At 35.9% G+C, this 27,836-nt stretch overlaps 1 protein-coding gene across 1 annotated transcript in view; it reads left to right on the top strand.

Annotated features, from left to right (window-relative positions):
* The first annotated feature begins 6 nt into the window (after positions 1-6).
* tmem135 (transmembrane protein 135) overlaps positions 7-27,836 on the top strand; it is a 75,105-nt gene continuing 47,275 nt past the window's right edge. The window contains exons 1-4 of the mRNA XM_041232961.1: positions 7-233; positions 6,551-6,678; positions 7,837-7,929; positions 22,316-22,349. Of these exons, the coding sequence (XP_041088895.1) occupies positions 93-233; positions 6,551-6,678; positions 7,837-7,929; positions 22,316-22,349 (396 nt within the window). The 5' untranslated portion in view covers positions 7-92. The remainder of the gene's footprint in view (positions 234-6,550; positions 6,679-7,836; positions 7,930-22,315; positions 22,350-27,836) is intronic.

Here is a 27,836-nt window from a genome sequence, read left to right as displayed (position 1 = left end):
TGACCGCGACCTTTCCCCTGTATTGCCTTCACAGCAGAGCACGGCGCTGGCCGCGTGATCACTACTCTGCTGCCTGCTGATTCCAATGCAACATGGCTGCCTTCAGCAAATCTATTCCGCACAACTGCTACGAAATAGGGCATACCTGGACTCCTTCCTGTACCCTTTCAACACTCCAAGTTACCGCCGGAGCCCTCGAGGTGTCCCTTAAAATCTACGCACCTTTATATCTCGTAAGTGAAATTATTTAAATGGCTCAGTTTGCATGGCAGTAGTTTGAATAGCTCGCACCAGCAATGTAACTACTGTACTTCAGCAATAAATAAGGCCTGCTTTGAATGAAAATGTATAATGCATTGCAAGCAGTTTATGCGAAAGTGAAAGCGACCTTTTTTGTAAAACAGAGCAATTCAGGAAAAAAATATAAAAAAATAAATAGAACATTGTGTTTCGCTGGGAATTACATTTTTCAGGCTCTCGCAATGATGTATCATGTTTACATTGACTTTGTCGATAACTACTAAGCAACTTTAGTTTTTAAGTTTCATGTTGTAATGTTACTTTTTTGAGCTTATATTTTATTACAAAATGAACGGCAGTGGTCTGTAAATGACAGTTGAATTAGTCGTGACTGACAAAACGATACTACTGGCAAATTCAGTCATTTTAGTTACAACTGCTGTCAGATATATGGTTTACAGTATATTAGTAATGGTCAGTATATTAGTAATGGTATTATGGGCAAATGGGAAGGCGTTCTGTTATGTTTATTTTTTATGTTCTTGTAACTTGTTCACGATACACAAGTATACCTGGCAATAGTATCTGCATACCGACATTTTGATTTGGTAACAATTTCGTGTTTCTCAGATCAAGTGTTTTGATGGTGACGTAAAAATGTATTTATTTGTTACAAAAATAAAGATTTCAGAATCCACAATTGAATCTAAAACCCAAACCACTTGCCTAGTCCTAACATTTTCTCAATTGGTCAGACTTTTGAAAGTCAGTTTCTGTGCCTCGTGCAGAGTACTTGTGTAATATTGTACTGTTTACCATTAATCCAGTCTCTTGACCTCTAAACTAGTTATTACAGATTAGGTAAATAACCCAATTACTGTACTATGTAGACTTGTGCAGGATAAACAAATACATTCTACTGTACATTTTAGGCCTGAGACTCCTTTATGTAACAAAATGTTTAAATATTTAAATAATTTCATCACATTCACCCCAAATGACCCCTAGATAAATACAGTTAAGCAATATTTGTGGCCTTTGGGATACTGAAATACTGTCTCAAGCTGATACACTGTCAGACATACATCCTGCCTGAATATATTTTATTCATGTTTTACTAGAGAATTGAATTGATAAATTATTGTTATTGTATGTGTGATTGTTTGTTTATTTTATAACCTTAAGGGAATACATAGGCTGCCAGTGTAAAGCAGCCTGTAACGGTGTTTACATGACAAAAGCTTGATCTAGTTTATCAGCATTTGCATCAAAACTGCATCATGTGAACATACTTTGTTTCTCAAAACAACTTGGAAATAAAATTGGTTTTATTATATTTTCACAGAAAAAAAGCCTGATGGAACACATTGTAAATGTTACATAGATATGCAACATTTACTTACTTTTTTCTATATATATATATATATATATATATATATATATATATATATATGGCCCACAAAATGAACTTTGGTAGCATTTGTCTAAATATCCAGTTTTGATGAAACTTGTAGACATTGTAGACATTGAGCATAGGTTTTTGAGATTATGTCTCAACACACATTCTTGTACTTACTGTGTCACACAATACTGGTCCAATCTTCTGTTGCAGTTTTTTCACTGTAGCACGAGAGTCGATGATCCAATATGAAAAAAAAGTTTAGTACAGTCCCATTGCTTTTTTAAGTAAATATATGAAACAGGTAACTTGTGCAAGCCATCATTTATTTATTTACATTTTTATAGAGCCTTTAGCCAAAGCGCTTTACAAGTTTAAACAAAACTGTACAGTCAACAGAAATGGGTGAGAAAGACTGTAAATTTATTGGGCAAGGTTGGGAAGACAGATTAGATGCTTAAATGAGAGCAGAGGTCCAGAGGCTAGATCAGGGTCCAGGAAGCAGGGTCATAACAGGAGGTCAGGGGCTAGAAGTATCAGTAGGATGGGTTAGGGAGAAGAGATGCTTTTTGAGGGAGGAGCGGAAACTACGCAGTGTGGGTGAGGTGTACAGGGAGAATAGCAAGCGTCCAAGGACAGAGCATAATTTGTATTTGACATTCCCAAAGTGTAGTAGACCAGGTAATCTGATTTTGATAAGTACGTATTGGGTTGTTGTTGAGTCACATGTTTAAAGATACCTGGGCACAGAATCAGATTTAGGGGGCGATGTCAGGATACAGGCAAAGTAATTTGCGACTGCAAAACACCCATATTGCTGTCAAAAACCGTGTTTAGCTGGTATAAAGTGGGACTAGCCTTTACAAAAAAATACGGTGTATGTAAAGAATGTTTTTCACCTGCTGTTCTGCACCCTCTATCAAATTAGCACTTAGGCATCATTACTCCGTTTAAATTGTATTGAAATGTATTAAAATGAAGAGCATGGAATTGGGCAGGGATCTGTAATACTAAGCAGAAGCAAACATTATAATGAGATGTAAGGATTTTGCCTTGTAATGGGCAATTGCTGGCCCTCCAAAAACTTTGCATTTCCTCTGACAAGGTGCAAACCATTGTAGAAGCGAGTAATAAAGAGGTGTATAAAAACCTCACACCTTCAGAGACGTGTTATGGCTTCAGGATGGCTGTACACTTCCTGATTCAGCGACGCTTGGCTCTTGTTGAGGACAGGCAGGAAAACCTTTGGAGGATAAGGGCAAGATGACAAAGACACTCAGACATTTTTATGTTTGGTTTCATTTTTGTGCTCCACAAATGTCATATAGCGCCTGCTGTACTCCTAATTCACCTCACCTCTGGCCTGTAAGTGCAGCTGCTAAATACTAGGCAGCGCTCATTGCGACCCTCATTAACAAGATATTTGTGCGTGTTGAGTAATTTGCATTGCTCTTAAGCTTATGTAAGCCGCAGTGGAAAATAATTGCCCGGCCGCTAGGCCAATTGCGATGCAAACCATTTCAGCCACAATTACTTCCACTGCGCCTATCCTTAAATCAGCCCCTTAATGTCAAACAAGTCTACCCAAAACATTTTACTAATTCAGATTCAATTCCCTCATCTTCATAACTTCACATTTTAGTCATTTTACTTTATCCTGCATGTATTTCCAGTCTATAAATAAGATTCAGATTTTTTTTTTTTTTAAAAATGTTTTTTCCAAATTTTGTGCTAGACCAATGTCTCTTTAAAGCAGGTCCCACATTGAAAAACATTTGCACCATCACTGTTCGTAATCCTCCATCTGCATGTAACTAACCAACCTGTGAAGTAGACTGTAATCATGCAGAATGATAACAATATAGACTACTTGTGTAGCGATATTTTTAGGCTACTTTTGGATGCTTGTGCTGTAATTATTCATCCTAGCTTTGAAAAATGACCTGTTGCTGAGCAGGAAAATATATCCCAACTGACAAGGCCAGATGCATTTCATTGAGTTGGGGTGGAATCCAGTTTTTTTTTTTTTTAAATAGAAAAAAAAATACTTTTGTTTGTAACATTTCGGTAGTTTATCCCAGGATTTTTTCACTCTATTTTTAGATGTTTCTGGCTGTTGATGTGTCATGATGAAAAAACCTTATTTTGAAGATCACACTTTCTTTGTCAGCCATTTTATGAAGAAAGTGTGTTTAATTTACATAGAGAATCTACATATAATTTCAGTTAGCTGTACTTCCAAGGATTAGCCTATATCTTCTGAAAACCTTGTCTGATGGATGAGTATACAGCCTAGCTTCTTAATGAAAAGAAACTGGAACAGTTTCAGGTTTTTAAAACTATCAATCCCACAAAACACCCCAGAACCTACCAAATAGATCATAAAGATGAGGTGAGTGCACATTCATTTGATTTGCCATGGTAGACAAACACGCTTCTAATTGGTCGCATTTTACTGTAAAACCAATCTACAAAAATACACAAGTCAACTAAGGGTATTGAAGACACACTATTCACAGTTATGGTATGTGTGTCATTTGCAGAGAATTGATATGCCAGTCCTTATTTAAGACTTAAAATAGTCTTTTGAATAAAGCATGCTTTTTCTAGCTCTTAGTGTAGAACTGCCTAGAATGGCTCATACTGATAGGTATTGCCCAGAATTGTCAATTCACTGGGCAGGGGTAACTGATTGCGTCCAGTGCATTAATCATCAAACGTGTCATCCAAAGATTACTTTGGTGTACATGAGATCTTCCTGACCTCAGCTACAAAACTTTAGGAACTATTTTTTTTTTTTTTTTTTTTGGAGACAGGTCCTTCTTAACACATCTGGTCATCGCCTTGTTTATATTCAGTAAAAATAACTTGAGGAGAGCAAAGCTGTCAGGCAGTAAGCAGTAAATAGAACAGTCCCAACTGGGGCATTCAGAATATAAGTTTTACATTACAGAATAGGTGTTCGTTTTCAATTCCATACATTTACACTGAAGCTATCATACAAATGGAATTTCTGCATAGGCACACTCTGTTGTTCACTTCAGAGCAGACTAAATACTGTGCGTGACTTACATATAATTCCTTTTGTATTCCAAATAGCGTATGCTATTGAGAATGCTGGTACTTTATCTGCAGTATACTCTGAATACAGGGTTCACTGCTACATTGCTGAAATACATATTCTGCATGCTCAGTATTCTAAATAGAAACCAAATCCTTCTTGCACGCAAACCCTTACAAACGTTTATCATGGTAAAAGCACAGCAAAGTGTAACTAAGCATTGTAAAGAGTAGCCAGTTATGGTAAAAGCATGTGAATAGACATGGCAAACCAGGGTAAACTGTGGTATAACCATTGAAAAAGCTTTGCAAAACTGCAAAAATACCATGGTAAAGTTTTACAAAGGAACATAGTGAAGGCTTAGTATTAAATCAATAAAGCTATAACTAGGATATAGGACACATCAAGTGCAGGAGGAGATAACAGTGGTTAAAATCAAACCAAAGGTCAGAAGATACGCTTTGTGCTAGCCAATTATATGTAAGCAAATATTTGTATGTTAAACATTATCTGTCATTATGAAACATTTGCTGTAAATAGTGTTAGTTACATACAGTCTAAAAGCTAAATTCAAAATGTAACCATTAAAAGTTTGTGTTAGTTGTGTTAATGATTTATAATTGATCTGCTGTAGCTTTAAGAGCGTGAGCTTATGTGCCACAGCGCTTGCAGGGATGGTGGAGGAGTTATGGTTGTTGTACAAATGTGTAGTCAGTGTTACTTTGGCAGCTTCAAACTTGCAAAAATATTAGTTAATCATATACTTGCTTGTATAATCAAAAAAGGCATAATTAGGTTACTGTATATCTGGGAAACACAAGAATAAATGTACCTGGATTGGTTTCACAAATGCCTGTCTGGAAGTGGCTACAGTTGTATTCAATACGATTTCATATTACCAGCAAACAGGTGTGATTAATCGATTAATAGAGCGAGTGATTAATGGATCAATTAAAACCCCTCAAGTGAGTACAAAAAATATACTGATTAGTGGCGCAATCGGCAGCCTAATTTGTTATTCAATTATCGTATAGGTATTTATCAACGATAATCGATGCATTGGCGTTTTATTTTTCAAAATAAAGAACAAACATTAGTTGTTTTTTTTTTTTTTTTTTTTTTTTAACTGAAGATCCAACAACTAAAAAAAACACAAAAAAATACTTTAAACGTTGTGCATAATAGTTAAACAGAAAGGCACAGCTGCATTCAAATTAGAACAAATGACTTTGTTTAACAACTGAAGAGATGCATGCGTCAGCGTCAGATGTCCCTTTAACATTGTAATAGTAAAAAATACTACATGTTAACATAAGTAATTTGTATCTGAAATATGGTTGTGCATTACTGTTAACATTTTATGTACAAAGCAAAACATTTTAATCTCGCAAATTTAACTACCATATTGAGTTAATTTTTAAATCATGAAAACGTGAATACTTCTGATTTGGCTTGTCCAACGTGAATGTAGAGGCCTAAAGTGTGTATCCTAGCAACGCGCTGTTATTGTTTATCTGCTGTGCTAGCAATAAAAAAGCGCATTCTCATGTACTCAAGGTTTTAATGCAAACCGGCAACAGGAGACTTGGTTCTAATTTGATTCGCCAATATGTAATCAAAGCTTGGGACATTTTAAGTACAGGTGATCAATAATCGATGCATCGATTAATTGTTGCACCATTAATAATGATGCAACGTGAGCTTATTTAAGCAAAATGCCATTTGCTGTCTCTTCACTGGTGTAGTAATAGTCGATAAATGTTTTGAAACTGGACACCTATTCAACTCTTTCTAGGTGTGTTGAAACATGAGTAAATTATTTTCCTAAAACTGTATGATTTCTGTTTCAGATAGCAGCAATTCTTCGAAGGAGAAAGAAGGAATATTACTTGTACAGACTTCTGCCTGAGATCCTTCAGTCCACCTCATTCCTTGGTGCTAATGGAGGTCTTTACATTGCTTTCTTCTGCATTCTCAGGTAATGATAATGAAAGTTTTTAACCCTTTGCGGCCCATGTATTCAGCGAGCGTCAGGCGCATCAGGTCTAATTCATTTTCACATAAGCTGTTTAAAGGATTTTAAATTTTATTCACAGTAAAACAAGTTTAAAAGGCACTGCATATCAAAAGTACACTGTATTTATCACATATCTCTTCATAGTTTTGCATGCTGATGAATCATCTCCTGATCACTCGAATTATCACCATACTCCTCAATAATGCTATCCAAGTTAGTATTTTGTTACTATAACATCTCAAAAAGCTTGGCAAATGTCTGTCATTTTCTTTGAGCACTGCATACGGAAGCAGCTGTCTTGTTTGTTTATGTCTGATATGTCTGTGTTGAAGGGACTATGAGTGTCCGCCTTTTTTTTTTTTTTCTGGCTTCTGTCAGCCTCACTCGGTCATTGAAAGCTATTCTCTGACTTTTCCGGAGAAAAAACTGTAGGGACCCGTGTATGACGGCTTTTTGAAGATGTCGGACATGGTCTGACATCGGACCGAAAAGGAAAAATTGTAATGTCGGACATGGTCCGTAGGACCGCAGATGGTTAAAATAAATAAAATAGTCTTCCATAACTCCAAAAATCTCAATAAAAATATAAGGTAATCAAGAGGTATACTGATTGAAGACACTTTCTGAAACGTTGGTCTACCATAAAGTTTTACTGTGTGACAAAGTAAGTGTATTAGTCATTGGTACCTCACTGTGTGAAAATTATGATCTTTTTACAATTGTTATCTACAGTACCCCTGGAGCGGCGAAGCATTCTGTTTTTTCTATGTCTTTCACTTTCTTTCTAGATAACTCATTATTGTAATGGATAAATGTGTAGGTAGAGTTTGTTGCTTTAGACACCTATTAATATTGATGGTAAATATCCCAAGGGAAGTTACAGGTTCAAACAGTTAGACATACCATAACTGATTCAGTTACTGATTTTGTACCACACAAGCAGTGATCCAGTGCTTTATTCACTTAGCTAGTGCAAGGATAGAGTATGGGGATACCAGCAAAAATTGTAAACTCAGCAGTATGGGTAGAAATGTTTGTGATTCTAGAATATTCAGACTGTAATAATTCTATAACATTTATAATGGAATGTTACAGAGATGTTCTTTTTCAATATTTCAGGAGAATACTTGGCAGATTCTACTCATGGTCTTCTGGGTTTGGAGCGGCTTTGCCTGCATCCTATTTGGCCATTCTTCTTGAGCGTAAAAGCAGGTAAAACTTTTAGTACATTATGTTACGTATAGCAACGACAGGCAATGCAGATTGCATTCAGGTCCGTGCAGCATTTGTGTGATGCTTTATAATCATGAAAAAAATAACACTAAGACATATGTTATTGGATTGGTCTACAGCTTCCAATGCTGTTGCAAATTATTATTACACACTAATACACCAGTGCAACATATGAGGGATGTGTCTAATATTAAACCACAATACTAGCACCACAATCGGATTACTACAGCCACGGTTATGGCTCACGCAAACTTAACTGTCAACAACCTGATTATTTTTTCAGGATCTACAGTACTGAGGTCATGTTGCTGGGTTGAAACACAAATATTTTGTTCTATTTAAAAGTTTTAATTAGTTATCGCAATACCCTTAGTCATTCTGAATGTTAAACGCAAGCTTTCAGACGCTTGACTGACCTCCTCTCAGCCCAGCGCGTGTAAGTGGAGGAAAAAAAAAAAAAAACAGCTACATCTCTATGAATTTCCATATTCACTCCCTCCACAGCCATTGGTTTGCCAGCATTCAGACTGAACCCGCTCCGTAGCAAAGAGGTATTTTTTAGAAAGCCGAGTAAACTTATCAAGTCTTCCGTTCGTTGTAACTGCAATGCAATATTGTAATGCAGGTGTCTTTGAGACTGGATAAAGTAGGATAGACAAAAAATGAAAAGTGCTACACAACAAGTTTGAAATTGTGAAAGAAAATAGGTTAATACTGATGTGATGTGGGATGTATAACTTGATTTTTCTTACTGGTGCTCTGTTAATTATTACTTTTTAAATCCATTCAAGTACCATTTGTCAGTGGTTTACGCTGTTACTATTGGAATTTACCATTTTGACATTGCATTTAAATTGACTTGAACCAATTATTTTGAAAAAACAGAAGAGTTTCTATAAGCAGTTCAACTGAAAACGAAAAACAACACTGTCAAATTATTAATGGAATAAAGTGTTTCAAACCAGGGGTATTTTGAAACTAAATCTGTGTATGTTCATTTATGTATCGGTGCTGAGCATGTAGGAAAAAAATTAATTGTAAAACAAGTATTTTAAACAAAGTTGTTTTCCTAAAATTGAAGTCCAAAAAGGAGGGTATTGACTTTTATGCCAGTGCGACCTACATACTGATTTATACGGTACATACAAGTGCTGTTTTAGTTGCGAGAGTCCACCTGGGTACACACCTATGTTTGGTTTTACTGGTTTTTATATATATATAATATATATATATATATATATATATATATATATATATATATATATATATATATATATATATATATATATATATATATATATATATATAATGTATATGTGAGCCATGAAGAATATTCTCATGATGTGAAATGAACAAGAGATTGGAATACAACGCTAACCCCCAGGGAACTGTGTGGTGTCTCATGTTATGATATTTTAAACATTACTGTAACGGTGACACTGTAACGTAATGGTGACAGTTTTTTAAAAAGCTGATCATTATCGTTGGGGAAACAATTTCCAAAATTCTGTGTGTAAAAAGCATGGGCTGTGTAAAAGACACATATTATTATCTGTTATACTTTATGTTTTGTATTGTGTGGATGATTTGGGGGTGTTTTTTTTCCCATCTGGTAAAGATGTTTGAAGACATCAAAATATTTGACCATATAACTATACTGAGTTTGTCCAAAACAGATCCGTTTTGTTTTATATAAGTATGAAAATATATTCATACCAGAAATTTGGATTTGCCTACTGACAAACCATGGTACCAAATTTCGTAACGGGTTGCCCACTAGTTTCTACTACAGTTCGATCAAAGATGATGGAAACAAAAGGGTTCTGTGAAATTTTGGTTTGCACACCTTCGTTTAAACCACAGTGTCAAAGCGGAAAACCTTGTGTCAGTTATGGTAGTAAGAGGTCTGGTCTATACATCATTCTGTAACCAGTTATGTGGTTTGATTTTTTTCCAATAAACTTGTCGTACAAAGCAGGAATGAGGCATGTTTTCCTGTTAGCACATTTGAGATATGTAAACTCTTAGAGATAATCTCTGTGTCACGTTCTATACTGACAATTTTGGTGTAGCAAAGTACTGAACTTCATGACATGCAAAAAGCATTGCCTTGACAACTACGATTGCAAGTGTTTTTTAAAAGTACTTTTTGTATAAACCCCCCAACTTAAGTGTAATGTCATTGTAGCGATCTGTGCAGTTGTGTTTGTGTACTGTAATTCCCGCTGTAATTGTGTTCGCCTCCCGCTCTGTATTTCCCACCGATGGTTTGTTTACCCGTGTCTGTAATCCTAAAAAATTCTTAATATCAGTTTTATTTGTAATGTGCTTTTTTCAATTTTTCAAAAAAACACTTAGAAAGAGGTTGAAATTGGCAAGTTTTAAAAAAACAATTTATTATTTTTTATATTTTGATAATTTTTTGTGAAGTGTAGATTATATATAAAAATAAGTAAATAATTCACCCCCACAACAAAATAAATGACATCACTGGAAATATCTACTTATGTATTGGGTTTTAATTTCCAAAATTGGGATTTAAGGTTCCAAAATTACAAGTGCTTAAACACAAAGTGTTCATATTTATGACCAAATATGGCCATTCCCTGTAGGCTGCACAGGGTTAAAAGAAGGCGCTGTGACATCATTTTGTGTTGTTGTTGGTCTTGTAACCTGAGTAGCAGCTGTCAGAGCTGTGGTCTCTGTGTGAGAAAAAGGCATGCTAAATGAAAGCCCTTTGGCAAGAAACAAGTGTCTCTCGTTTTCTGCCTCCTGCTGAAACGCTACATTGTTTGCTTTCTAATGATTTTTTGTTTTATTTCATGTTTTTTTTTGTTTTGTAGGTTGCATTCCGTGCTATTTTGTATTTGCGAAAACCACGGGGCTCGAAGTATAACCAACGTATTATTTGTACCTTATTACTGTAAAAAAGAAAGGAGAGAACCACCTATGTATAGTAGAACGTAGGTTATTTATTTCAGATGTAATTCATAGATGGCTTCCTTTTTATGATATCTTTTCGAGACAGTCAATTCTAAATTTCTGTTCTGTGAACGAATATGAACTTGGTCATTTTGGACACTCAATACTTTTTAAGCAGTGTTCAAATATTAAGATATTTGTCCTAGCACTTGGTTTGGTGAATGTGTTTTAAACCAGCTGTGTTATTTATGTCCCAGTGAAGTTTTCTTATTTATGATTAAATGCTGTAGACATTTTTGTACGGATGTCATTTGACGATGTATGCGGCGATTCATTTTTCAGGACCCCCAAGAAAATGAGGGGTTCATGCCCCGTAAAAAAAATAAAAATAAAGACTTGACTTGAGTGCAGGAGTTACAGAGATCAATACAGACTGCTTTCCCAGGAGGATAGAGTATCTGGAGGACTGACTGGAAAGCTCTGACAAGTTGGCAGTATAGACTTACTTTTAAAAAAGTGGTCTTTGAAATAGGAACACTCTATGATCTAGCACTGGCATATCTACAAAATAAACCAAACCAAAGGCTGTAGCAGACACTGGTTTACCCAGACACCTCGAGGATGGAATGCTGTGTGTCCAATCAGACAGACCAGTGCAGGAAAACAGCAGTTCAGCAAATTTATTACACTATGTAACACAATTTTTGTTCCTGGGTAGTAAGTGTTATTTCCTAATTGCTTATGCCTCAAAAGTATAGAAAATGGCTATTATTCCCCACAAACTTTGCTTTTGTGACCAGGACAGTGATATTTTGAAATATCACTATTTCCAATGAGAAAACGGGAGCTTTTGTGTCTTTTCGTTCACATAAAGTCAGAAAAAAACAACATATGAATCCAAATTAACATGTATTTATACTAAAGTAATACAAAAATGACTACAAAAGATTTAGAAGTGAGTAGTTTTGAGATTTACGATTATACTGTAAATTTAACACAGTGTTATTATTATTATTATTATTATTATTATTATTATTATTATTATTATTATTATTAGATGGCAGTCGCAGGACGGCCTGCCAGGAGGGAGTAGCAGTAGTCTAGATGGGAGAGTACCAAGGCCCGGATGAGGAGTTGCGTGGAGTAATTGGTGAGGAAGGGTTGGATTCTTCGTACGTTGCTTGGGAAGAATTGGCAGGTGCGTGCTACAGTGGAGATGTGCTGGGAGTACGAGAGGCAGGGGTCCAGGGTTACTCCAAGGTTGTTGGCTGAGGAGGAGGGAGAGAGTGGTGGATTCCAGAGGAATGGGGATATAGAGATCAGAGGAGGGGGAAGATGAGGAGGGGGAAGAAAAGGAGGTCAGATTTAGAGAGGGTGAGTTTGAGGTGATGGAAGTGCATCCAGGAGGAGATAGCAGACAGGCACATAGGGATATGGCACAGACAATATTATTAGGAATCACTGAGCTTGTCCAAATTTGCAAATCCACTCTGGTTGCCATTGCAGCTGCTAACATGTCATAAACCGTTTCAGCTTGCAACGTCATATTTTCTGAAGACACCCTTCACCTTGACCTGTGACCCCTGAGGTGCCTAACATGGCAGTCATGTTTTGGTAATGTGTTTTTTTTACTTTCTGCTGTGCAGAGACTGTACATTTGGAGTAATTGTCTTAATGTTTGGTACACAGCTGTGTTCTTGTATTGAAGACTATGTGGTTCTTTGCTTGTGTTTTTATAATATTCAGGTAAATTCCTGCTGCTTACTGGTACCTAATCTGTTCATGTGATGTAGTTCCAAGCTTTCTCCAATGGTTTACGCACCTTGTGGCCTATGACAAAGGTACCAATCAAAAGCATTGAATTTATCAAGTTTATCAACAACATTGGATTTGAGAAATTTGCAAACTAAATTAATAAAAAACAAATATAGCGCTGTACGGTATTTCAGCATAAAGACATGTAGAAATGTTATGTAAATTACTCTTGCAGTTGGGGTTTGAGACTTAATTTAGTACAAGGCATGTAATCAGTCTATCATGAAGAGATGCTTAAGTTAGATGCTTGAGTTTAAGTCAGTTTTTTTTTTGTGTGTGTGCGTGCAAGTATTCTTGCATTTGAAAAGGATTCTGAACAATAATTTTGTATTGAAATGAAATTCAGATTTATTCTATAGATTAAAGCTCCAGTGTCATCATTTAACCTTTTCAGTACAATACATCTCTCCAGGTAAGCTGCGTAAAGAATGTTTTACACATAGAAAAAATATGAATTATGCTATAGCAAGGCGATCAATCAGGAATACAATATTATAGTTTCTTCAGAAATACATAGTATGTGCTTGAAGGCCTTTTCTTAAGTATATTCCATCTGTAGCGTTGGAACTAATATATACACACACACACAATTTATTTCTGTTTCTGTGTTTATTTGCTTCACAGCCATATTGTTTGTTACCTGAACAAATCTTTAGTGCATTTGTGATTTAAGTTTGGGAACTAATTCCAGCCATCAAAGTTGTACATGAAATAACACCACCTTGTTTTCAAAAGATGGCGGGAGTCCAGATTTTCCTGTTCACTGCAATAGAAATAACCTGGCATTCGAATACTGCCATCTTGATGGTGGAGGAGAAGGACACATTGGTTAGCTTATTTTTTTCTTTGAAAAATGACTTGTAACAATTTAAGTTCTTAGAATCATGTTTGTTATGAACATGTGCATTTTAATTTTATTTACCAAGAGGTGTGTTTTCAAGATCTGTGGTCCAAACAACAGCCGAGAATAAAAAGGATAAATGTAAGAAAAACAGTGTTTTTAAAATGTATAATCACAGTGACAGTTATTATAATGTTATAGCCATAATAATATACATTTAAAAAAAAAAAAAAAAAAAAGCAAGCTATGCTGTTTTCTTTTATTCCTTGCTGCCACAATATCAGAAAGGCATTTTCAGAGTTGGTTGATATTTTAATCATTCAGATTTGTGTTTGTAAATCTTTTTTTTTTCTATCGCAGTAACGTTACCGTAAAAAACAAAAAAACAAAAACGTATTAATAAATAAATAGCATACACAAAGAGCTGGAATGACCAGGCTTCTAGTTGAGAACCAGGCACGAGTTGAAAACCAAGGGAATAGTAAGTGCATCTACTGACTTATACTGGGGTGCACTGTGCAGCAAACTGACCATAAAGAATGAAGACGTGAATTCCAGAGCTGCAGCCAAAATCGTACACAATCCACCAAGCTTCAGGATAGGTCAGAGTTGCACGAAGCAGTTAATAATACTGAAACAGCACAGCAAGGTCCAATACGTCTTCCAGGTATTGTTGTAACTCATATGGATGTTATACTGTCTCTTAAATGTAATGTTAAGTATTACATTTTAGACCAAGTCATAAATCGTATTGTTAAGCATTGAAAGCTGTTCTTTATTATTAAGGACAAAGAAGCAGGAAAAGGATTAGCATAGATTTGTGGTGTTGTTAGTATAGGAAAATAAAGAGAAAAATGGTTGCCATTGCAAACAATGTTATCTGTAGGAAGTGCAAGAAAATCCCTTGAGTTGAAGCAAAAAAAAACAAAAAAAAAAACAAACATTTGTTGGGTAACAGAAAAAACATCCCAGGAACAAGTGGATCATGAACAAGTAGAAAAGCTGCCTGATTGCCAGCCTTGACATGATGTGGTATAGAATCCACAAGGAGTTTTTTCCCTGCGTTCATTTGATATTGGGGATTTAGTGGTTTCAGTGCCTTAACTGTAAATTGTGAGTGATTGGTTATCTTTTCTTTATATGTTTATCCTTTTATGCTCTATGTTTAATTTCTAAAGGTAGTTCCCGCAGAAGGCACACACACTTCCTTCCTTTATGAAGCACTATTGTCAATCAGTGAACTGAACATCAGCTGGTTATGCATGTGGCCTGCAAGCTCTGCTTTACGATGAGGGGTGGGGAAAAATCTCCTGGTTTTGCAGTATATAAATTTACAGAAAGGCGATTTTTTATTTATTTATTTATTTTTTTAACATATATTACAGTATAAGTACAGCCGCCTTTAACGTGTAACAGCTATTGTTAAAACTGTAAAGCTCACCAACACCTTTAAAAAAAGTTATGTAAGGAGTGTTGGTCGTCTCCATGGAAGAGTTTACTGTAAATAGTGGATTTGTCAAGAACAGCGGTCTCACTGCAGTAGGTAATGCAGATTACCAGTCACAGCAGTCCATCATAATGTAATATCTTCAGATGCCTAACACAGTACAGCTGTTGTTGGAATATAGAGATCAGAAAGCAAAGGCTTTGTGAAAGTCACTTTTAAAGTCAAACAGTGACAAAGTCAGCATGACTTTCAATACGCAATACCATCAGTAATACAGATCTTTTTCCCTGTACCATTATCCCATCAGAAGCTTGAACATGCAGTGTCTGTTTTTTGTAGATTGTGAGACATTAACCAGTTTAAATTAATTCTGCATGTTATTTTTTTTTAATAATAAAAGTGTTATTATATACACAACTGTGTTCCTTTTCTTCTGATATATATATACCCCATAAAGCCTCTTTCCTTGTTGTTTCTTAATAAACAGAACAGTCGTAACAGTTTAAGTGTGAGCTTTGCGATGTGGGCCAGTTTAAACACTTGAGTTAGACCCGTCTTTGAACCAGCGTGATCTCTGCAGGTTATATATCCTTTCAGTTTTAATTCTAGCCCAAGAGTTTCCCTACAGAGGGGTAACACTGCAACCACTTGAAAGCAGTAGGATTTGCAGTGGACACACATGCCAGTTAACAAGAATCTATTTATTAGTGAGACATGCTGCTGCTTTGGCAGGTTAATTATAATTTTAGGGATGTGGACAGTTTCTTGGGTGACAATGAGAGTGTCTTTCACTATGAGAGAAAACACGTGCTTAAGTAAATTATCTGTTTTTAAAACCACAAAGATTTGCATAAAATATAAATAATAAATACTGTATAGTGAATTTATTAGCCAAATTCAATTCACATGTTAGCTGGGAAAATATAAATGCATGCAATAAACTGATTGAATGTGAAACTATATACTATATATATATATATATATATATATATATATATATATATATATATATATATATATATATATATATATATATATATATGTGGTGTGTGTGTGTGTGTGTGTTAATTGAAATGCTCCACATGTGTAATACAGTATTTATTATATTGAACGGACTGTGCCAAAATACTTTCCCCAGTTAAAATATGATTTGAACTAAACAAAATAAATAATAAATAAATAAATAAATGTGGCAATCCATCCAAAAGAGCAAAAGATGTGTGCAAAAATAAAGAGGACTACATTGTGTATTTAGTGTTTTAAATATTTGTTTTTCACTATCGCAATGTCTGTCGCCGAAGGCTGCATTTGAACCCAGTGGTAATCCGCGTACTCAGTTTTCACCAGAGACTAACAGCACCATAGTGTATATGGTTGCAGAACTAAATTCATTATTTTGTTCAAAATATAAATACATACGATCCAGCCCTGTCCAGTCAGGCTTGGTGTGTGTCCACGGGAACTCGACTTGAGTTACACCACCATCTAGGACGGCTTGTGTAGTGGTGTAGTGGTGTAGATTGGTCTTGACAGCAGCAGCACAGCTGGGTATGCCAAGGAGAGTGCCACTATGTTAGTTCCTCTATGCTGATACATCACATTCAGCATAGTCTAGATGTGGTAAAGTTACAACATTTTTCACCATGCCCTTCCCCTGAAGATTACAGTTGTGCAACAGGCTCAGCATAAGTGTAGCATTAAATTGAATACAAAAAAAAATTCTTAACTAGTTCCAATGGCAGTGAGCAAAAAAAAAAAAAATCCTAAACAAAACTTTCCATAGATGTAATTTGTTTACGTGTAACTGGTTAACAGTTTGAAAACTTCTAGAAGCAAGCGATGTGTGAAGTCTATTTTAAAACAGCAGCAGATCTGAATATAGCTGACCTCAACTCATTAAGTTAAACGTTGGACTTTCAGTCTAAATGTCTTTAAGCACCAGCCTGCTGCTTCAATGGCTAATACCTCATAAATAGGACCCTGCGAAATTCACGGCATAAATAAAACAACAGAACTAACCTGGTTTAGTCCTAAACCTCCAGATGTCCGTGTAGCCGCTCCAGCTAAACTGATCTAAAGAATAATTTAATTAAATTCTGGACAGTTAGAAAATGCCCCCTAGTTATGACCATTCTAGAAATTGATGCGTTTAAAGAACAAAGCTTACCTCAAGACTTGCTGTTTTAGAAAAAATGGATGCACCAACAAAATCAAAAAGCATTTATTTGAGAGATTGCACGCAGTAATATCCACCTGGTGTCTCAGCTTTTCCTGATTGCAATACATGGTAAGGGGCTACTGGATCTTATAAAGTGGTTTTAAAGCTGTAACGTTAGAGTTCATCAAAGATATAATAAAACTGCAGAATTAATAAATACATACCGAGCACTGGCACAAGAGTTGGACAGCACAGATGCCAGTATAAACCCAAGTGTGTTCAAACTTTCCACAAAGTTTATGAAAAGTTGATGAGCTACTGCAACCCTGATCAATGCAGAATAAAAGCACATTTTATTTGTGTAGCTCACAAGTTTCTGAAGGCAGTAAAGATTTTAAACTCAAAACAAGTTTGTAGTTTAGATAAAGAAACCCTCCCGTTAGATTCTATTACAGGGTGTGATGCTTACTGTGAATCAGAAATGGAGGGATATCAGCTATGTGCAAAAGAAAACAGTAGTGGAAATTCTCTGACAGAATTTTGTGTAAAAAGTTGTCAGGATGTTAATTAGATGTACATTATTTAAACAGTTGTAGCAGCACGTGGGGACGTGAAACTATATTTCTCAGAACCTCGCTACTTGACCGTTAATATCCGGTACACAGCTGTATTTCCGAGTGGAAATTAACAATTTCATACAACATTGTTTGAACTACTGGCTTTGTCTGTGACACCAAACACACCACACACTTTAAGATAGTGTCTTTACAGTTGGTGCCCAGCTGTATTCTATGCGTATCTCAGTACAGCTCCATTCCAGTTATGTGCAGTAAAACCCTGTGGCCATATCAATTAAGCAGATCTCCACATAGCCTGTCCATTTTGTCCATGTTTACAAACCATTGGATCAGGTCTGGCATTCCCTTACATTAATACCTGGGGAACCCTTTTATTTTTCTTCCCCCCCCCCAAGACTCACATTTCTAGTTAATTATGCTAGCGTGGATAAAGTCATTGGCCAAAACATTTGTCTACTTTTTTTAATAGTTAGCCTCATTGTAAATGTTTTGTAATATCTATAGGTGTACGTGTATGTGGATTCATTTTGAAAGCAGTAGTCCGCCAAATGTATTCTCTGTCACTGCATGGAATTTTATGTAAAATTATTCTTTGATCTCAGAAATGGTGTGACACATAGTTTCCAAGAATGGCTAGATCGTTACCAATAGAGACAAAACTGGGAGGGTTTCTTGAAAGGTTTGCTTATTAAAACCTCCGTCTCCTAATAAAAGCTCCTCTTACTCTGTCACCGCAAATGCACCTGCAAGGTGACATCACCATTAAATCCAACTACAATTCCAAGCCATAATGAATAACAAAGCACTGGTGTAACATCAATTCAACAACAGTGGCAAAGGTGAATAAGGCTACAGAACTCATGCACTACAGCATTAACTGGATCACAGCATACCACAACAGGACTGGTTTTAAAATTGCATGTACAGAAATAATGCACTTTATTCTGTAACATTTATTGAAGGGATTTTGCAGTATTGGATGAATAGCTTTGTCTCAGAAATCATCTATCACTTTCTTACATGTGTAAAATATTTCTTGACACTTGATCTGTTTGCATTCTTTTCCATCCATCTTAATCCTGGATTGAGATCTGTGTGTGCTGCAATTTAGTTTATACACTTTCAGCAAGTCTGTGTTTGCCAGAACTTTGTCCTTTAACCTGGCTGTCGGTGTGTAATTGTGTGCCGCTGGATATAGTTACAATACTGTTCATACGGCCCATTATTTTAGGTCTGTTAACTCCTTCCCTACATGACTGTTTATTTGTTCATAGAAGGAACTTAGGCTATGTTGCATTGCATTTATTGCAGATCTGTTCAAAATATGTTGGACATTGATGAATGTTTAAGTTGAATTCAAGAATACTAGTTATTTAATAATTATAGGTAGACAGCCATTCTATATTAATTTAAGCAATTACAGGAAACTTTTCATATATTTTTGTACTAGTTGTGGATATTTTTCTTTTCTATAACTTTTTTTGCCCGCGCGAACGTTGTTCTTCAGTGTAGTTCGTTAAACGTTCTTTGACTGATGTGCACGAATTGTTTTTGGTTGAGAAGTTTATCTAACTGTTACTGTGATTACTACTGACTGTGTATAGGAAGTGTGTTTTTTTTTTTTTTTTGGCTTGATTTTTTTTTCCTGCTGCAAATTTGCTCCAGTGCCTCCTGCCTGGAGTCCTGCCGTCTATAGGAAACCACCGGGCGTGAGAGATTAACTCCAGCCTAAACAGCAGTGTGGATGCGTTTGTTTTTCCAAGGCTTTTATCAGACTTTCATGACTGGTCTCGTCAGCATCTGGTGTTAGATTGACAGGTTTGTTACAGTAATAAAATAGTCAGTTGATGAACTAAGAACAGAGTTCATCCTTGATGTATGTTTAGCTGATGTTTTTGCTGTTTCAGTGTTGTTTTTTTGTTTTTTTGCTATGTAAAGAAATGCCTTCCTGTTTTTGCCGTTCATATTGTATCCTGTCTGGAAAGTGGTCGATTTATTGCTTCCATTTTCTTAGCTATTCTATTGCAAAACCCAGTGTCCAGCAATCTCAGTCTACAATCCAGTCTGTTTCCAACTCCCCTTCCAGCCTTACATGGTGAAGCCCCAAGACAGTTATTAAAGATATTCTTAGAAAGAGCTATGAGGAGAAGCTGTTATAGCCCCTTTCCAGATTTGTAACACGGAATGAACTTAACTGTTTCTACCTTGCAGACCTGCATTCTAGAAAAGACAACTTTGATCAAAACTGCATACCGCTCTGGTTGAATAAGAACAATGACTTAAAATATCAGACCAGCACCTGAATCTAATGTATGATGTATATCTATGTGTATTTTCTTCCGCCAGTTTAATTTACCCTAGGATAGCCTTTCTTTTAAAGTTACTTTGTGCTGAATGAGTTTCTGCATTCTTCCCCTCTTTCTTAGAAGCCAGTTTATGTTGCATGATTGTTAAAAATACAGCCCCCCCCCCAACACGAACAAGAACAGTAATACAGAAACAATAACAGTTAATTGATGGGAAATCAATTTTAAGGAATAATGCATGGGTCATACTGTATATTATTCAAGTAATGCATTCCACAGTACTGAATAGATTCCCCCAGATCCAGCTTTTATTGCAAGGTTAATGCGGTCTTAGATTCGCACAGGAATCAACATGACCTTTTATAGCAAGGGGGTGGGGGGGGTCTTTGTTCCAGTCCTGTTCTTAATTATATAATTTAACTAATTAAACCTCAATTCAGACCCTTAAGTAGTTAATATTATTGTCCAATTTTACCTGTTAAACCTGGAGTGGAATGTCCCTTCAGAACTGTGATTGCCCCACGCACCCCAAGTATGTTTTTTAAAAGACAAATGATAGGTAAATTAGTTTTTCTTGGCACTCGTTATTAGATTATTGATATTGAGATTGATATTGAAAAGTGTATATATTATCATTATAATATAATTTTTGTTATTAATAATTAATAAAGTAATAATTTCTTCAAGGGGATTTTAAAACCTCTTCTGTCATTGTAATAGATAGGTAGGCACAGTAAGATTCTGAAATAGAATGGTTGTGTGTGGACAGAAGTTCAACTGCACAGAATCTCACAAGCCAATGAAACTACAGTTATTGTAAGATTCCAATTTAGCTGTCAGCAATGCTTATCCATTACGACCCTTCTAGAACCCCTGTAAGTTACCATTTAGGTATTTTGTGGATGCATAATAACTGCTGAGCAATCCGTCCCCTTCTGCTTTGTTTAGGTGTGAATTGGACTGTATCGGGAAATGGTATTATTTTTATTTTAAAATGATTGATTAATACTTTAACCAGCTTTGTAGTGTGTGTCTACTACTCTTTAAGCCAGGATATTTTGGCAGCAAATGTAGAAACCGTTCTTGTGTTGCTAGGCTTCTTGCCCCTGTAAACTGTACATGCTCTGTTTTCCTTTAGGGTTTTACATTTTGTACCTGGCACAGATTTTTATTGCTTTGTCGCAGGAGTGGTTCATTCTGTTGTGAACCCTGATCGGATTTATATCACTTTACCTATTAAAACTCATTCCTGTCTTGTAGAATTTAAATAATGTTTTGTTGCTATTTAGAAAAAGCTGAGATGTTTCCCAGGAGGTCCATTCAAATTGAGCTAAACACTGGGGGCAACCTTCGGTCAGAAGGGGCTGTTTGTAACAGTACAGTATATTTCTGGTTTAGTAAAGTCTGTACTCTGCAGATAGATTTCGCTGTTACTGAAGTAATGTTAATTTCAGTTTGTGGCTTTGTCGTACATAAGAATATTAAAACAAATAACATTAAAAAAAACAAAAAAAAAAAACAATTGCGGACAGACACATTCTTGGGAATTGTACCTAACTGTACAAGTCAGGTTCCAGCAAAGTCTTTTAACTATTTCACATTTTGATAGAGAGATATTTGTAGATGCATATGTTTTGCTGAGGTAGACCTTGCCAGATTTGTAACAAAATAAAGAAGTCAAGCAGAACAATTTATTTTCTTTTGTCAGCAAATACATTTATAAAACTCTCTGGTACTCAAGAATGCAGGGGCAGATTTTTTGGTGAATTGCATTTTTTTTCTTATTTTGAAAGTACATCAAGATCGCTTGGTTTTCTTTTTCATTAGCAATGTCCATACCAGTGAAAAAAGAATGCTTGTTCTAAGTGAAGGTACCATAACGCTTCCAGGTCTGGTTTGGTTGTGCTGAACACTTGTTTCGTTCTGAAGGATTCTCGGCCTTTTCAGCATGTTTGTATTTCTCATTTTACACCATGTAAATACAACTTTTGATTACCTAGCAGATGAAATTATATATTTTGTTTTTTCACTACAAGCTTATTTAGGCACACCTGAACTTCGATAACCCATAAAGATATGTTTAGCTCAGGCAATAAAATTGATTTATTCCAAACTTTTTTTGTAGCTGTAATTGCTAATGAGATGGAGCTAACAAGCAAACCTTAAGGAATCAATTTGCAGCCCTGAAAGTAACTGTTAATTGGGTTGTGTACAGTTAGGATTGTGGCACAAGCAAAAAACATTCTCTTCAGTAAATGTATAGGTTTTATTCTAATTTGTTATTTTTCTTAATTTCAGGAGAGGACTTCTGACAATATATATGGCAAACTTGGTAAGGAATGATCATTTTATTAGTTTAAGAAACCGACGTTCATTTAATCCCTGTCTTGCTTCCTCTGCTTCTTACAGCACAGTTTGTTCACTGCTGTGAATAGTTTGCACTGTCTTGGCACAAATCGCGGCACAGCAGGACTACATTAATTCAAGCACTGGTACACGTAATTATAACAACGCTGAAATAACTTTGTGGTTAATAATGGGGCCCATACATAGTGGTGTTGCAACTCGTGATGTAGACTGAAGGGATTTATTTGTGTTGAAGACCAAAGTTTAAAAAAAAAAAAAACTAGAAATTAATGAAACTTCAGATTTTATGACTGATACTCAGTCAGGCACTTTCGTCAGGTGATAAAATAACATGTAGTTTTAAAAATTGTTTTATGAACTCTTCTGTGTTCATTTTTTTTTAATGTGTGTGGGGGGGGGGTGGGGTGTTCATTTGGTCTGCTACAGTACATGTGAAGTATTATCTCAGCTCTGAAACCATTGTATCAAGGCCAAAAACAACTATGGCAAATGGACTCTAATTTACTATTGTTTACTATGCATGGTGTTTCATTTCTTTTTTCTTGCTGTCCCTGGTTGTTTTTTTTTAAATTTTTTTTTTTTGGGGGGGGGGGGGATCTGTCATTTTAATTAGGCATTAATAATAACATCAAGACCCGCTGTCCAAAAACAATATTTGTATAATGCAGTCAGTACAGGGTCATAACGTGGTATTTGTCTCTCTGCCACGTCTTTTATAATAGTGCACCACCGTAGCATAGAATAGATCACTAAAAGCTTGAGACTGGAAGCTGGTTCTACAAGGTCTTAAAAGCATTTAATAGCCATGAAGAGCAAATTACAACACATTTATAAGATATGTAGTTTAACCAGCTATCTAGTTACAGTATCCTCTCTGCACATAATGGGAAAACTAAGAATATATATCAAATTAAGTTATTATGGACAGCATAGACCAAAAGTTCTGTTAACCACTGGCCATATTAATGATAAAGATTGTTTTAAAGATTACCTTGTTCACAAACCTTCAACTCATTCCCCTTACAAAAAAAAAAAGTGTTTTGGGCCTACTTTATAGTTCACTGTGGTAACTTCAGCTTATATTGATCAAAAGTTGTTTAAATGTAGATTGTGCAGAATTGTGAGGCCAGCAATGGTAGTAAACGGCAGGGTATCTAAAAATAGCAGTGCATAGATACTCAGTGGTGGAGCATATGGAAGCGATCATGAAACAGAAGTCTGGTGTAATTATCACATGACCTGCCAGTAATTGACCAGCATATTGAAAACATTTCTTGAGTGCTAAAGACAAAAGAAAGACGTCCATTTGGGTAGTCCTGTGTTAAGTGCAGGATATTATCCGCAAAAGGGTGTTGGTGCTGTCCAATTATACTAATTGTTTCAATATAACCCCGGCCATATTAATAATGCAGACTGAAGACTTTGACTTCATGTCTTTACAGCTGGTTCAAAGCTATATTTATATGATTACCACAGTACAGTTAATTACAGGTGGAGCCTTGTAAAACATATTGCAACTTTGTTTTCACCCTTGGATATTGGTGACACAGGCCCTGTAGATTAAATTAATTATGACAGACTAATACTGCCTCTCCAGTGTTTGTAGTTCAATTGGTGCCCAATTTCCTATATCCTGTGTATGCACTCTCCCTAGTTTTTTCAGAGCAGTACCAAGCTTGATATAACTCTTAAACAATATTCGAGTCAGATTCCTTATTTCACCATAGCTTTTTGGATTATTTACTCCGGAACCTCACTGCATGCTAAGTATACTGGGACTTGCAAAATCCCCAATGGTCCTTTGCATTATGAGGGTTCTAAAGCCATGTAATCACTGACTAACAGTCACATGTTGATATACATGTAATTTCACGCTCGTTGGTTATTTGTCATTTTATTGAAGCATCACTCAGTCCCTTTGCACGCTTGACAATGAATGTGCAACGATGTTCTATGTAAACAGTTTAGCATTGGAGATTGGGTGGTGCAAGGAGTAGTTCATATTCTGAGTTGCTTTTGTAATGTTTTTTGTTCAAGGCAGTGTTTTTCCAAGTATCATTCATTTTAATTGCTCTCCCGGTGTTTCAGCCTTAAAGATTTCTTGTTCTTGGATTCCGAGCCAACTTAGAGGAACATTTTTGTGCTGGCCCTTGAGGCACTTTTTTGCGCTGCAGCTCTCAGGTTATGGTTCCCTGCTGAAATCCCTCAGCTTTTTGGCCCCATCCCTGCTTATTTAGTTTCTGCACAGCTGTGATTACACTCTCTTCTTTTCTTCACTGCTGTTTACTGCTTTATTCCTTTTTCAGCATAATTGCAGTTTTTTTTTCATCTGCTATTAATCGGTTTTGACCAGTTATTTTTGTTCCACGTTGGTTATGCATTGGGTCTTTCTGTCAAAATGCCTTTTGAATTCACAACATCGGCAGCTTGTATCCAACCTGTTCAATCAAAAACATTTAATCGGTTCCTGACTCCTCTCACGAAGTTCAGCATTTTAATTGGATCATCTGGCCGTTATCTTTACCAGGATCCTACCTGCTCGCTGCTGTTCAGATGGGCAGGGACAGGTTTTTGAATATGAACGACATAAAGCCCCATATAACCACAAAATCCGCTTTACAGACCCACACCCTGTTAGAGTGAAGATGCAAGGTGCACATGGGGTGTACCTCCGACCATATGAATAGTTAAGTTTTGTACTCAAAATGTGCAGGCGACGTTGTCACACAGAACACTTCATAACCTAGGCGGTGAAGTCTGCAGTCTGTCTCAACGCTATTATATTGCTTAGGTTGTAGTTCTCACTTAATGTTTTATTACACCTTAACCAACCAAAATGATTGATATATTTCCATTGTATGGGGCTTGTCATACATATTCATAAACCTGTCCCCTCACCTCTGAACCTGTGAAGGAGCGAGCAGGTAGGATCCTGGCAAAGGTGACAGACAGATGAACCAATCAAAATGCTGAACTTCGCGAGAGGAGCCGGGAACCAATGAAATTGAACATGCTGGATTCAAGCTGCCTATGGTGTGAATTGAGAAGACATTTTGACTGGGAGACCTGATGCATAACCCATTTAAAACGAAAATAACTAGTCAAAAACTATTGAAATTATGTTAAAAGAGATGTTGCAGGAATATGTACAACAAAGCAGAAAGCTAGGGTAATATGTTTTTTTTTTTTTTTTTTTTTAAACTTTACAGCCTTTTCAGTTGCACATATAAGCCTAGTTTTACAGTTTTTAGTATTTGGTAAACTTTTTACTTTTTCCATTTAACTTTATTACACCAATTTTTGCAAACTAGCTTCTTGGTTACTTTTAATCAGACATTGAGTTTATGTCTAGCAACAATAGGATACAAACAAATGTGTGCTTTGTGTTTTTGTCAAATACAGTACATGTACACTTCTTATTTCATAAAGGTAGGCTAATGTTGCTACTCATTTTATGAAGCATAGTTTCACTTTTTCCATAGGTTTTAAACACAATTGCTGTAATTACATCCAATCACCACTGAATGTGTAAATATTTTAACAGCTTACTTTCATGGATTTAAAGGCTTTTAAAATTCCATGGTAAAAATTGTCAATTGAAAAGAAATGTGTACAATTTAGAACATAGTACTGTAAACCAGTCACCCCTTAACATTGTAATTTTATTGTAGTAACATCTACAGGTTATTTGAAAAAAAAAAAAGGCATAACTTATATTTTTCTTTCCTGGGCTCTGTGTTATTTATACTAATGCTGTTAGATTTTGCTGAGCCTGATTTGGTTTTTTACCCCTGCAATGTCTTTTTATATTTGTGTGTTGTGTCCTGTTGAGAGACAGTGATTTACTGCTTCTTAAGTTTCAGTCACTTAGATGAATGAATGGAGCTGTGAAGTGATGGAAACACATTAGAAACTTGATGAAAGAGCTATACCGGGCTGTTCTGGGCAGTGATGGAGCTGTAGTGTAGAATGCCACAGTACTGCCATTGGGATGATAAATAAGCCGATAGTTTGTTATGTCTGCAATGCTGATTTTATTGCAGTGTATTAGCTCTGGAAACAAAATTACCTGATTTTTTTTTCCCCCTCTCAGGGATCTTGGTTTCATACTGTACATGTGGCTCCACATAGGCAGTTCTGAAGTTACAGGGACAGTTATACTACATTAAGATTTCACAAGTCCAGTGCAAAGTTTGCAGCACTTAACAATGTCACAGTTGTGTATGGTGGTTTCTTGCATGCATTAATAATGGCGTAATGATAATAAAACTGAAATTGCATGTTGAAACAACATAAGCTTTTGTATAATGAAATGATGGAATTCAGTTTCTGATTACATTGTTCAAACACATTCTCCAAAAATAAACCGCTTTGGGCACGTCTCTGTGTCTGTTTTATGTAAATATCTAAGGTTGCTACTTATAAACTGAGATCATTATACAACTTTAAATAAAACTGCTTTGCATTTGTTGAATCAGTGTTATATTACTGTACAGCAATAGTGATCAAGAAAGCAGAAACATTTTAAATATGTGGAGTGTATGTTTCATAATATTTGTGTTTTTTAAAACACAATGGGAAAACGATTTCGAAAAACACCCTCAAAGTAGAAACCGTTCATCTGCCCACTTGAACTTTGAACTTGACCTCTTTAAATCATACAGTAATCGAGATTTTTTAGAGCTGGCACCTGGTGTTCCTGTGGATTGACATGGCTAATTGGTTTTGACATGCTGTCCCATGGAAACCTCATCCATCACTTGAGAGCAGGAAGTTTGGCAGGGGCTGGGGAGAAACTTGTGATACTCTTTTGCTTCCAAGGCGCCATCATACGCAAGCTAGCTTCCCTAACGGGGGGAAACAACCATTTCTGTTGGCACAGCAGATATCCTTGTTAATCGCCGGTGTGTGTTATTTTTAATACAATTTATTATGACTTCTTGAATCCAGGAGCCACTTTCACATAAAGCAAAATCCTAGCTTACAAATTGTCTTCTTTTTATCTATTTAAACAGTATTTTAAGATAGCATACATTTGCAGAAATCAGCTCAGCTAGTCCGAATTTAAAAATTAAATCTTTTTTTTTTTTTGCTTTCAATTGCTACAGAGATTTGATTTCTGAAATTGGTCCCATATGTTTTTAAAATGCTGGTTATGGAATAAGAAAATAATTCTGCTGTGAAATATTAGGACCCAGCTCCTGCTTGACTAATTCATTAACTGTAATTATTTAAGGTCCCATTTTAAAAATACAATCTATAAATAAACACACCCTCATGAAAATGTTAATGGCTGGATCTTCCTCTGGGAATGGCTGCGGAGATATCTGGAACTGCACATGCTTTTTTTGGGAAGGAAGGCGTAATCACTAAAAACATTTTTAAGGTTTATTCAAAATAAATAACACCAGTCAATAGGAAATAACATGCATTCCTTTTTTCCCCCCACATC

The sequence above is a fragment of the Polyodon spathula genome, chromosome 30 (assembly GCF_017654505.1).
Source record: "Polyodon spathula isolate WHYD16114869_AA chromosome 30, ASM1765450v1, whole genome shotgun sequence".
NCBI lineage: Eukaryota > Metazoa > Chordata > Actinopteri > Acipenseriformes > Polyodontidae > Polyodon > Polyodon spathula.
Note: the sequence above shows the minus strand (reverse complement) of the source record. Positions and strands in the feature narration are given on the sequence as shown.